This window comes from Oreochromis aureus, linkage group 5, assembly GCF_013358895.1.
Source record: "Oreochromis aureus strain Israel breed Guangdong linkage group 5, ZZ_aureus, whole genome shotgun sequence".
NCBI lineage: Eukaryota > Metazoa > Chordata > Actinopteri > Cichliformes > Cichlidae > Oreochromis > Oreochromis aureus.
The window spans coordinates 1,807,454-1,821,364 of record NC_052946.1 but is presented as its reverse complement, the minus strand read 5'-3'; the positions used below and the strand labels follow the sequence as shown (position 1 = coordinate 1,821,364).

General features: G+C 38.9%; 1 protein-coding gene across 1 annotated transcript in view; it reads right to left on the bottom strand.

The window, feature by feature from the left end:
- The window catches only part of cadpsa (Ca2+-dependent activator protein for secretion a), a 378,183-nt gene that overhangs the window by 130,253 nt on the left and 234,019 nt on the right, over positions 1-13,911 (bottom strand). Inside the window, exon 20 of the mRNA XM_039611943.1 lies at positions 5,057-5,198. Within this exon, the coding sequence (XP_039467877.1) occupies positions 5,057-5,198 (142 nt within the window). The remainder of the gene's footprint in view (positions 1-5,056; positions 5,199-13,911) is intronic.

Below are 13,911 nucleotides of genomic sequence, written 5' to 3'. Positions count from 1 at the left end.
TTCCCATTCCCTGATTACTCCACTGTGTATATAAGCCCTGTGTTTGCCTTTGCTCTGTGTTGCGTCGTACTTTCTCCGTGCTGTGTTTTTGTTGTGTTCCAGTGTTTCTACTTTGTTTTGTTTCTGTGAGAGTTAGGAGTTAGGAGGAGTTTTTCCAGCATTAAAGCTGCGTTTTTGAGTTCCAGTCCTGTCTTTGGGAGTCCTGCATTTTGGGTCCTTTTCCCTGCCTCCCTGCCACACAGCCCACCATGACAACATGTCCTTCAGTGCACAGATTAAACAAATATGTAGGACTGCTTCCATCCATTTGTGCAACATATCTAAAATTAGAAATATCCTGTGGGATATTCAAGGGATATTCAGAATATAGTTACTTTGTTGAAATAAATAGAATACACTGTTCCATATGTTAGGCTATCCACTTTCTATGCCTTCTCCAATTTTGGTGATCAAACGCAGTCGGGTGCAGTCCATTAATGTTGGTGGCGTCAGTTACACAATGGACCCAGAGCCAGCAGTGCATGGGCAGGAATGCATTTCCGACACCACTTCATAAGAAGAATGGGATGGGTGAAACTTCAGTATCTACGATGTGCTTTTGCTGTGTGATTTTTATTACTCTTGTATTTGTGTCAGTGTTGATGGTAGACATGCACGTAAACCACTACACTGGAGACCAGGGCTGGACTGGGACAAAAAATCGGCCCGGGCATTTTGACTAGAGACCGGCCCACTAGGATAGAGATTGAAAATGTGACGTCATTCAGGGGTAAAACCGCAAAGGATTCTGGGAACTTGTGGCAAGAGGTACTAGCGCACGCAGGCTTTCAATTGAACTCAGTTACACAGCGATAAAAAGAAACCCAAAAAATGGCAAGTAGCTGTTGTATTATTAACTGCAATAGCCGGTCGCATGACAGCCACGGGAAGCCGACGGGTAAAGAGATCGTTTATTTTTATCGGATTACGTCGTTGAAGAGAAATTTTTTAAGCCATGTTTCCGAAGTAAGAGCCGACGGATGGTCTGGATATGCCAAATATAACGTCTCAGAACACTCCTGCTCACATGTTAGTCTGCTCCAAGCATTCCCACAAAGGTCAGTGTTTTGTAGTAGTTAATACGTCATTTTTCTTAACATAATTGGTGATATAGGGTTACAAGCAAGTCTGGTGCTGAACAGAAATTGTCGCGCTATGCTCCTTTATTTATTGTGCATAAATAGTGAATTGTCCTGACACAGTATTGCATTTCACTTCTGTTATTACCATGGTACATTGACAAAAACATATACTTTTATTCACAGGATAAAACAGTTGTTTTGTATCACTAATTGTCCAGTGCGATTACGACATACAATATTATTGTCACTGCTACATTTCTGTAATGCGTACCAGAAATTATTTCCACTACTAATTAATTACCGTTGAGCTCAAAGGTTATATTAATAAACGGTTAACGATTGTGTATTTATGACGGCGATTTGTCAGACTGGTAAACTTACCTTTGTTTGTACGATGGTCTTTCGTTCTACACAGTGCATTTCAAGGTCCTGTACCCATCCGTCGGTAAACTGTACCTGGGCTTGTTGCAGTGACCTGAAGTTACTAAAAACTTAATGAGTGTATGCACTCACTCCAAGAACCGTATCATTATAAATCTGAGCGTGGTGAAAGTTGGGCAGCACGCTAACGTCTTTTGTCCACTCTGTGTGCTCGTAAGGGTCTGACCCTCTCACTCCTTTGATTTTTTCCTCGTATCTTTTCTTTGCCTTTTCGTCGAGTCTGTCTTTGTACGGTCCGGCATTGTTCTCCTTAGTTTTGTACATTCCTTTTTTGTGCGGCAAAGAAAAACCAAGAAGGTTTTGGAACCGGAGAATGAACGTTTTGCGGTGCTGCAAATGCTTGCATTTGATGCGGTACTTGTTTTGCCACGAGTTCCCGGAATACAATGCGCGAAAGTCACGTGATCTGTCAGTCGCTATAGGAAAAACCATAAAGCCTTTGCATGAAAACAACTGCTTTGATGTACACTGCCTTGTTGGTATATATGTATCAATCTAATAAACTTAAACCTACACCATCCTCCCTGTTCTGGATTTTAAACAGTACATAGCAGAAACAAAAAGACTGCTTGGTCGAGTTAACCTCCTGAACTATCTACAACACATGGTAGAAACCTTAAATTAAGACCAAGAACACTAGAGGTGATACATGATCATTAATTAATATTAAAATTAATAAATGACAGATTTAGTGATATTTTCATAAACACCTCCTTTCCTTTTTTTGTTCTCCATTTTCTTTAGTTCGTCTATAAGATTGCTAAACAAGGGGGAGGGTGCATCCGGCCTCCTCGGCTGTAATTGGTCCAGCCCAGAGTCGATCATGACCAGTTGGCCAATCCAACACCTTTCATTATATATACCCTTCCTGAAAAAAAAAAAAAAAATCCATCGGCCCATAAAAATAAAAAATCGCCAGCGGCCCACCGGGCAAATGCCCGGTATGCCCAATGGCCAGTCCAGCAATGCTTGAGACTGTCAAATTCCTAAGTCAAAATGTATGTTGTCCACCTAAATGGGAATGTAAACAACTCTTTGAAAAGTACATGTTTAAAAAAAGTCTGAAATCTTTTTTTCATCCCTAAAGATGAATAATAACAGTTAAGAAAAAAATCCTGATTGAGGTTGTCATAATTCATGCATGAAAGGGTTATGATTTCAAAATCTAGTTGGTATTGGTATGGCGAGTAGCCTTCAGGAATAGTAATAAATCACACAGCAATAGTACATTCAGGTAGTTGTAGAAAGCATGACAGTATTTTAGGTACTCCAAAGTATTCAGAATATGTTACTCTCGTTGAGTAACTTAACGGAATCCATTATTAAATATTTGGGGGTATGTATTCTGGAGTGGAATACATTTTAAAAGTAACCTTCCCAACACTGGGGGTAGGCTGCTGGGGGATTTCCAAGATGGACTGGGTGTTTCTTCTTCAGTCACTCTGTGTTAACAGACCTATCTACACTGAATCATACTTATTAGTCTCTGTCTCTCTTCCACAGCATGTCTTTCATCGTGTCTTCCTTCTCTCACCCCAACCAATCACAGCAGATGCCTCCGTGCCTCCCTGAGCCTGGTTCTGCCGGAGTTTCTTCCTGTTCGTTTTTTCTTCCAACTGTCGCCAAAGTGCTTGCTCATGGGGGGGGGCATATGATTGTTGGCTTTTCTCTGTTTGTAGGGTCTACCTTACAATATAAAGATAAAGCGCCTTGAGGCGACTGTTGTGATTTGACGCTATATAAATAAAATTGAATTGAAATGGAATTGAATGTTGTTTAAAGTGCTACTTAAGAATCAATCCATTTACCATTCCAGTGTGGGCTGCTCCTTGTGCAGCCATAGCCTTCGCATCCGGAGATTCCTCTGTTACGGCCCTGGCCTAACAATGTTTATCCAAGTCTCTCCCCTGATTGGTTGAGCTAGTCTAGCCTCAACGTGTCAACTTTACCTTCAACTGTGAACTAAATTCTGATTTTGGAGAATGGAACAGCAACACCTTAACCCACTCTTAAACCTTATTATTGTACTTTATATGCCACTATGTAGGTGCAAGAAAGTGTCTCTCTTCTGCCTTACTCATTGTGTTTTCCCAGAGCTTACAAGGCCCTTGAGCTTGTGAGTCCAACACCATCGGAGCCTGAGCTGTGGGTCTCGTGCCACCTGTCTAGTAATACCTCACTACACTTAGTATCATAATCTGTAGATTTTGCAGACTGAGTGCAACACCTGACATGAACATGCCTGATCTTTTGCCAGAAATACAGAACAAGCTTTGCATTGCATTCATGAGAAGGCATGTAATCTCCTAACAAGTGTAGTCCCCCAATGTTAAAGCACATTTTCCTAACCCCTTCATTGGAGAGGGGGACTACTACTCCAGTGTGACATTTGAAGGGTACTGTCTATATGTTCCACCTAGTATTGCCATGGTCTGATCTGATCATGATTAAAGAAAAAACCCTCCAATGATGAGAACAAGGAATCAAGACACCTTGCCTGAAGTACAGATACTGGGGCCTCACCCTGAAGCAAGGCCCGGGGTAGGTCCCATTTTGAGCCCCTACCCCAGCCCTTAATCCATGGGCCGAGCCTAAATGAGCCATGTGGAGTCTACAAGACTAAAATTCAATAGACGCATAGTGAAGGCTTTTATCAGTAATATTCATAGGAATGTGCCGTTCTGCTTAGGGCTTAAGGACAGAGTTCTACTGTCTTGCCCTGAGTTGTCAGCATCCTTTCACACCAACATTTTTGGCCCATCAACATAATTGCCCCGTCCCTCATCTACTGCTTGCTAGCCTTGGCTCCCTGGAGCGTCTTCCTGTTCCATAAAATAAATTCAAGGTGAAGAGTTAAAACTTTTGACAGTGGTGGAAATCTGGTTCAGATAAGAGATGATCTTTACTGGGGTTACACAACAGAATTATAGGGAGAACGTGAACTGCCGTATCTGTGGCAGGAGTGTGGAAAGTGACATATAATCAGAATAGAATAGAATAGAATAGAATAGAATAGAATAGAATAATCCTTTAATTGTCCCACAAGGGGAAATTTGTTGTATCAGCAGCAAGAAAAACACACATATACAAAAAGAATAGGACACAGAACAGAAAAAAAAAAACAAACATAATTTTTACATATTTACATCATGGACAATAGTTACCAGAGGAGAGTACAGTACAGTTGTTAAAATTAGCGTACAGATAGTGTGCAATTGCACAAGGCACTTGTAGAATAAGCACATCTGAAATTAGGTTCAGACTTGTTTCTGTGGGCATAGAAATAGTCAACATTTTCTGTATAAACTCAGTTGTATATGGATTATACATTAAATGCATTTTATTTATTAAAAAATAAGCATGTTCTTATGCTACAAAAGTTGCTGACAAGGACTAAAAAGCAAGACTAATGGATGTGTGCCAATCAATATGGTTTGATCCTCAAGAAAAAGAAAAAAATAAGCAAAGGTAAATTTAAATGAAGATGTCCTTACTTAACCGGTTCCCATGATTCTCTTTCAAAGCCTCTGTGAATAGACTGAGCAATGGAAGACTCCATCAGGTCAACATATCGGACTACCAGGGGGGCATACAGGTCCTGCAAGTGTTTGTGGAACTTCCCATTGCACAAGTTATCTGAATAAGAGAGAAAAGGGGAAAGAAATAGATAAGGAGGTGAAAAAATAGCATACATCCTGACTGGTTTATAGGATTTCTAGTATAAGGCAAGCACATTTTTAAGCTATATACTTTGATAGAGAAATGACATAGCTGAAAAAAGCGAGTGCAGAAAAACTATAAGACATACGATGTAAAAATAAACCTCCATGTCTACTACCTAGATGCTGACACATGTTGGCTTTTGTCAAAATGTAAAAGAACCCACCCACCACTTCAATCACATTCTGGATCTTGTCTGACATATGGCATAAAAACTGAACATTTAACTGTGTTTCCTGAAAAACCACTTTTGTCTGATAATTCTTAATAACATTTAAAATTACAGTAATGGATTGTAAAGCAGTGGGTAATACATTTCTATCCAGTATATGTCTTTGTGAAAGTAGTTCAGCTAAATTTAAGGATATAATTCCTCCACTTTTATCCTCTTCAATACCAAGTGCCAACACAGTGCAGAGTAGCTACCTGAACTCTACTCCCACAGAGGTTGATTATCTTATGACTATGGATAGTGTTGCTTCTCTGAAAGAGAAAGCTTCAAATCAGAGATATTTGACTCAGTGGTATAACTCTCAATTGCACATCTAAAGCAGATATGTGTCTTTTAGACCCCATTCCTACAAGACTGCCTTATAGAAGTCCTACCCTTAAGTAATGCTTCAGTCTTAAATATGATCAACCTATCTCTAATAATCGGCTATGTACCACAGGCCTTCAAGCTGGCTGTAGTTAAACCTTTTTTTTTTTTTTTTATTGCCACTGTACATGTTTATCTACATTGGCACTCTGTACATTTCAGGCAACAAAGTATATATCTCATTTACAGTGAAAATTTTTTTTTCTTCTTTTCTCTCCTTCCCCCTCCTTCCCCTTCCCCTCCTTCCTCTCCCTCTCCTTTTTACATAAAATATAATTACCATTATATAAACGATCATATATCTATGTCTGTACATATACATTTAGATGCCTAAATAGGTATATACAAAGGAGGGGAGAGAAGAAAAAAAAACAACCCAAAAACAAAATAAAACAAAACAAACAAACAACCCCCGAAAAAAAAAAAAAAAAAAAAAAAAAAAACCAAAACAACAACAACAACAACAACAAAACCCCCCGAAAAGAACAATACACCTGCCCAAACCAATGTATATAATCTTGGAGCCGATATGGTAGGAGGCCATCCCTCCCAGTTTTACTTATTAAAGTAATCTATAAAGGGTTGCCAAATTAGGTAAAACTGTTTAACGTTTTCTCTCAATGAAAATTAAATTTTCTCCAACTGTAAATGATACATTGTGTCTCTTAACAAAGCAGAGTGAGTTGGGGGGGCTTTATTTTTCCAGTTTAGAAGTATAAGGCGTCTTGCAAGCAATGTTATAAAACTCAAAACACAAACTCGTTTATTATTTAAGTATTTGACTGTAGCTACACCAAAAAGTGCCATTACTGGGTCTGGGGGGAGTTTTAAATATTTTAGACCAGTAAATGGCAATATTAGGACATGTCCAAAACATATGTGACAATGAGGCAGGATTCTGGCCACATCGATCACATCTTGAGTCTGCTCCTGGAAACATCCTTGAAACCCTCAATTTAGACAGATGGAGCCTATGTAGGACCTTAAATTGTAATAATCCATGCCTGCAGCAGACGGAAGTGGAGTGAACCAGTTCTTGTGCCTTAGTCCATTGTTCTTCAGTGATGTTAATACCCAGTTCTTCATTCCAAGTGTTTCTCAAGTGGTCCAATGTAGTTGTACTGTCTATTTCCAGAAGTTGATTATAGATCTTAGAAATAGCTCCTTTCTTTAGTGGGTTCATTAGGAACAGATCATCTGAAACTAACTTTTGGTTAGTTGGTTCATTGGGAAAAGATGGAAACGTTTCTTTAATAAAATGACGTATTTGTAAATACTTGAAAAAATCTCTGTTTTCTATGGAAAAATTTTTCTGAAGTTGTTGAAACGAAGGAAAAAGGTTGTCAATAAACTTGATTGTGTGTATCCCTTTGGAAGTCCATAGCTGGAATGTTGATCCTGAGAGCAATGTATATGCTTGATTGTGAATTAATGGTGTAAAGATTGAACATTGACGCCAATGGAAATGCCTTGTAATTTGAGACCAAATTTTTAGTGAGTTAGATACTACCGAATTTTTATATTTATGTTTACTTATATCTGAGTTTGAATGAACCAACGATTTAAGAGTATTAGGGAAAAAAGTCATACTTTCCATCTGTTCCCAATCAGGTCTATTTTCCCCGCCCCAGAATGACATACAACTTATATTACAAGCCCAATAATAAAACTGAAATCAACACAACCCCATCCCTCCTGTAATCTTAGATCTTTGGAGAAAAACCTTTTTTATTCTAGGTGTCTTCTTGTTCCAGATAAACTGAGAAATTAACTGATCTATTTTCTTAAAAAAAGTTTTTGTGATCAATATTGGGATACATTGAGACAAAAATAAAAATTTGGGTAAAGTGCTCATCCTAATGATATTTATTCGGCCAGCAAGTGAGATGGGCAGTTTAGACAGTCTTTCCAGGTTCTGTTCAGTTTGATGGTATAAATTAATAAAATTATGTTTGAAAAGGCCAGAGAATTCACGGGTTACAGTTATTCCAAGATATTTAAAGGTATTTGAGATTGTAAAAGGAAACGAGGTCAATGTGGCGCTGTCTAATTTTTCTAAAGAACTAATAGGAAACAATATACTTTTTGTTAAGTTGATTTTGTATCCAGAAATTTTCCCAAATTCAGTTAAAACTGTCATAATTTTTGGCAATGATTTAGTAGGGTCAGCGATATATAACAACAAATCATCTGCATAGAGAGACACCTTATGTTCTACACCAAATCTCCTTATTCCTTTATAATCCTTTGTTGAGCGTAATTGAATGGCGAGAGGTTCTATAACAAGTGCAAATAGCAATGGGGACAAAGGGCACCCTTGTCTAGTAGAGCGGTGAAGGAGGAAAGGGCTAGAAATTAGATTGTAGTTAAACCTTTACTTAAAAAGCATCTCTAGACCCAGCAGTCTTAGCTAATTATAGGCCAATCTCCAACCTTCCTTTCATATCAAACATCCTTGTCAAACTACTCTTTGAAGAGTTTCAGTCAGGTTTCAGAGCTCATCACAGCACAGAAACAGCTTTAGTGAAGGTTACAAATGATCTTCTTATGGCCTCTGACAGTGGACTCATCTCTGTGCTTGTCCTGCTAGACCTCAGTGCTGCGTTTGATACTGTTAACCATAACTAGCGATTAGAGCATGCTGTAGATATTAAAGGTAGAGCTTTGAATTATATCTACCAAATAGACTCCAATTTGTGCATGTAAATGGAGAGTCCTCTTCACACATTAAGGTTAATTATGGAGTTGAACAGGGCCCATGCTACGACCAATTCAGTTTACATTATGGATGCTACACCTAGGCATTATCATTAGAAGCATATATCTTCACAGCTATCGATCCACAAAGCCAGATAACACACACTAATTAACTACAGGAGTGTCTGAAAGATATGAAGACCTTGTTTATTTCTAATTTCCTTCTTCTACATTCAGATGAAGCTGAGGTTATTGTACTCTGCCCTAAAAATCTTCCAGGCTGGACTACTGTAATTCATTATTATCAGGATGTCCTAAAAACTCCCTGAAAAGCCTTCAGTTAATCCAAAATGCTGCAGCAAGAGTCCTGACAGGGACTAGAAAGAGAGAGCAGATTTCTCCTGTATTGGCTTGTTGGCTCCATGTTATATCCCAGAGCTAAAGGAAAATCCTGCTCTTCACATACGAGGTCTTGAATAATCAGGCCCCATGTCACCTTAATGACCTCATAGTACTGTATCACCTCAATAAGCACTTCACTTTCAGAGTGCTTTACTTGTGGTTCCTAGAATATTTATTAAGGCAAAATCTTTAGCTTTCAAGCCTCTCTTCTGTTTGGTTTTGGGAGACAGATACTCTTTTTATATTTAAGGTTAGCCTTAAAATTTTAATTCCTTAGTTATGCTCCAATAGGCCAAGCGGACTAGATGCTTCTCATGATGCACTGAGTGTCTCTTCTTCATTCACATTTTTTCACTTTTGATGCACTTACACACCAATCTGCATTTAATTATTAGTTATTATGGTCACACTTTCTATTACAGGTCAGTAATAAAGTGGTAATAGTAGGGTAACAAGGCAGAAACAAAAACATAATAATGTGCAATAATTTCTAATTATTACTACTCAATTACCAAAGTAATCACACTATCACACTATATCCAAGTAATATTGTGCCACTTCATAAGTGAGCTGTAATAGAAAGTGCTACCATTATTAGTACTGTCTTTCTTCTACAGTATGCCATTCTTCTTCCCCTCAGCCCCAACTGGCTGTGGGTGGATTGCTGCCCCTCCCTGAACCTGATAGTGGAGGGTTCCTTTGCAAGGTAACATAAAGACACCAAAATAATACAAAGTATAAAGCACTTTGAGGCAACTGTTTTTGTGATTTGGCGCTATATAAATAAATATATAAGTAAATTTGAACTGAACTGATTAAAAGATGCCTTGATCTTTCAGCCATGTCTGTTATTTTTAGGTTTTTCTCATTCTGTTCTGTTGACTAATTTTATGAATATAGTTTCTCATATGCACAGTTCTTAATGCCCAAACGACATTCTTCCCAAATATCTTAAAGAGTTCCTGCACTTCTCTCTATTATTATCCACTATTCTTGATATTTATAATTGAGTGATTTGTATATATTAGTGCAATTTTTTTTAATTTGTAAACTCTGTAACATATTGTATTATTTAATTAGTTTAATCTGTTACTGTTTTGGAGCAACTGTAACCCACATAAATTTCCTTAGGGATTAAAAAAGTATGCTGATTTTGATCATCAGTCTCTTGGAGTGGTAATAAAAAACTATGTATAAAACACTGTAACAAGAAGAAAAGAAAACTAGAAAACTAGAAAAAGTTGCATTTCCTGCGAAAATGCAGTGTGAATGCCGTGTAGTGGAATCTGAAAACAGCAGAAGAAGGAGAACTATCTGCTGAAAACACTGTAGAAGCTGAACTCTGCTGAAAACTGCTTTATTTGAAAGACTACACTGAAGATTGTCAAGAACGCAGGGAGAGTGCGAGGAGGGAAGATGTGTGGCAAGAGCCACAGGTAGGATTTGAACCTGCGCCACCTCGTCTCAAGGCGGCTGCACATCTCACTGAGCCTAACTGGTTCTCAGGTGACTAAAAAGAGATGAAACTGAAAATATTCCTGAAAAGAGGTGAAAAAGCTGAAAATTCTGCTGAAAAGACGTGAATCAGCAGAATTTTTGCTGAAGAGAGCTGAAGAAGCTGAAATTTGTGTTTAAAAGCGTTAAAAAAGTTGAACAGTTTACTGAAGAGTTTTTTGTCCTCCCGCTCTAAGAATGGCTGCTCATCTTACTGAGCTAAAATACGGCCCAGCCCGGCAAGCAAAACTGGTGATCACACTGATAATGTGGTCCCATTCAGCAAAATGGGCCAAAAAATGGCATAAAAAGCTAAATATCTCAAAAAGCATAAAAGTTATGAGCACCAAAAGATATAGCATGCTTCAGCAGAAAAAGCAGAACAGTTTAAAGTTTGAAAGGGGAAAATCGGCTGAAAACTGAGGGAGGAGTTAACCAGCAAAGGTCTGAGCAACTAGAATAATAAGGTAGAAGAATAAAGAACTAGAAAAAGTTGCATTTCCTGCGAAAATGCTGTGTGAATGCCTCGTAGTGGAATCTGCTGAAAACAACTGTAAAAGCAGAATTATCTGCTGAAAAGAGGTGTAGAAGCAGAAGTGCTTGCTGAAGATGGCTGTATGTGAAAGGGTACACTGAAGAGTGTCAAGAAAGCAGAGTAGATGTGCAGCAAACGTCACATGTAGGATTTGAACCTTTGCCACCGGATGTCATGGCGGCTACTCATCCCACTGAGCCAAACCACTTCCAGTCTCAAACAAAGATATGATGAGAGAAAAAATGTGCACTGTGCAGAAGAAGCTGAATTGTGCTGAAAAGAGGAGAATAAGCTAAATGTTCAGCAAAAAAGAGATGAAGAACCTGAAAATTGTGCTGAAAAGAGCAGAAGAGTCTGAAAATTTGTGCTAAAAAGAGCAGAATAAACTGAGATTTGTGCTTAAAATAGGTTAGGAAGCTGAATATTCAGCAAAACAGAGATGAAAAACACTGAAAATTGGGCTGAAAAGATGTGAAGAAACTGATAATTGTAACCTTGTCAACTGAACCTTTGCCACCGGGTCTCATGGCAGCTGCTAAACCCACTGAGCCAAACCAGGTCTGGTCCCAAACAAAGATATGATGAGAGAAAAATTGTGCACTGTGGAGCAGAAGCTGAAATTTGATGAAAAGAGGTGAAGAAGCAGAACTTTGTGCTGAAAAGAGCTGAAGAAACTGAAATTTGTGCAGAATAGAGTTTTAGAGGCTGAGATTTGTGCTGAAAAGGGGTGGAAAAAGCTGAAAATTGTGCTGAAAAGAGCAGAACAGGCTGAAATTTGTGTTGAAAAGAGTTAAAACAGTTGAACTGTTAACTGAAAAAAATGTTGTCATAAGCGGGATTCGAACCTGGGCCTCCCGCTATGCTCATCTCACTGAGCTAAAACACAGCTTGGCTCGGCAAGCAAAAGTAAGTGACCACATTGATAATGTGTTCCATTCATTTGAATGGGCAAAAAAAATTGCATAAAAAGCTTAATATCTCAAAAAGTATTGAAGTTATGAGCACCAAAAGATATAGCCGGCATAAGCAGAAAGAGCAGAGCTCACTCAAATGAGCAATCCTATTTATCCATATTGTATATTCTGTATTTATATATGTGTATATGTGTATATATGGTGTATTAATGCTTATATCCTTACTCTCATTCCCCTTATTGTATCTGTGACAAGCAACTTCTTTCGGTGCTGTGCTACTGGAAACTGAATTTCCCGGAGGAACCCACCCAAGGGATTAATAAAGTTTCATCTAATCGAATCGAATCTAATCTAATCTAAATAATTTATAATTGAATGGTTAGACTAAAATAGAACCGCCAGCTCTTCTAAGGAATCCTAGATCAGTATTTCCCAACCACTGTGCCGCGGCACATAGGTGTGCCGTGAGAAATGATCAGGTGTGCCGTGGACAATTATCTGGTTCCACCTGATTAGTACTCTAAGCGATCCGTGTGTGTAATGGGCAGAACAATTACATTCTCTTCCACTAGAGGGCAGTAAAACTACCTGTGCTAATTAAATGGGTTGCCAACTGCCAGTAAAACAGAAGAAGATGAAGAAGAAATTACATAATAGTCATCCTGTGAGTGAGATAATGCAACGTAATAGCAATAGATAAATATTTGAAAAGAAAAAGTAAACCATCTGACCTGAGTCCTGGAGAAACTTCCGACCCAGATGAAGGCCCTAGCATGAGTAGTGGTCAGAAGAAAGCGAAATGGTATACTGGGGACCAGAGATGGGCGGTAACGCGTTACTTGTAACTAGTAATGTAAGGGATTACTATTGCAAAAACGGTAATTAGATTACCGTTACTTTCCCGTAGGAACGCTGCATTACTGCATTACTAAAACCGTGATTTTTTGCGAGAACGTCTCATGACAGTGACGTAAGCGAGTGCGACGTTCGTGACAACAGCTGTCTGCAGATCATAATATATCGAGTGCGGGACAGAGTGTAACATGCAGCGTTTAAAGCGTGGAAGTACTGACCTTATTTTGAGTTTGATTCCATAAAAAGTGATAAAAACATTAGTGTCCGTTGTGCGTGGGAAGAAAACTTCTTTTTACAGCGAAAAAACCCCTAAACTTCCAAGCAAGCACCAAGTGTACTATGACGTAATGTGAAATTCACAGAGAAACTCGCGGATTCTTCCACTGACCGCTGCAGCACACCTGCACCAGGGTAAACCTCCGCCTACCCCAGTCCTGCTTTACAGGTGAAAATAGAGCAACAGGACCGCTAGTCTTTGACTTTATTTATTTTCTGCTGTGTTTTACTTTCATCTATTTGAAAGAGTGAGTGTAAACACAAAAAAATATTTTATTTTATGTGCTGGAATGTGCAGAAAATAGGTTTAAATGTTAAACAAATTTCTTCCAGTCAGAGAATGTTGCATATAATTTAATTTTTGCTTGATGCATAAAGTTAAAAGATTTAAAGTTTAAAGTTTTAAAAAGAGACGTTTCCGTAAGTCCATAAAAAAGGCCAGAAAGGACTACAGGGACAAAATGGAGTCCAGCTACCACAGCTTTGACACCAGGCGACTGTGGAATGGACTGCGCTGCATCACTGACTACAAGAAGGTCAACACAGTCAGTGTCCAGCCCACTGCATCTCTCGCAGACGAGCTTAACAACTTCTATGCTCGTTTTGATGCAGACAACAGAGAGCAGATCCTCTACCCTCAGGAGGACAGTGAGGCTGCAACTTTAACTCTGAAAACAGAAGCTGTGAGATGGACCTTTAAAAAGGTCAATCCTCACAAAGCTCCAGGACCGGATGGCATCCCAGGCCGGCTACTCAGAGTGTGTGCAGACGAGCTGGCAGAGGTGTTCACCAACATCTTCAACCTCTCCCTGAGGCAGTCAGTGGTCCCCACGTCCCTCAAAGCATCCACCATCATTC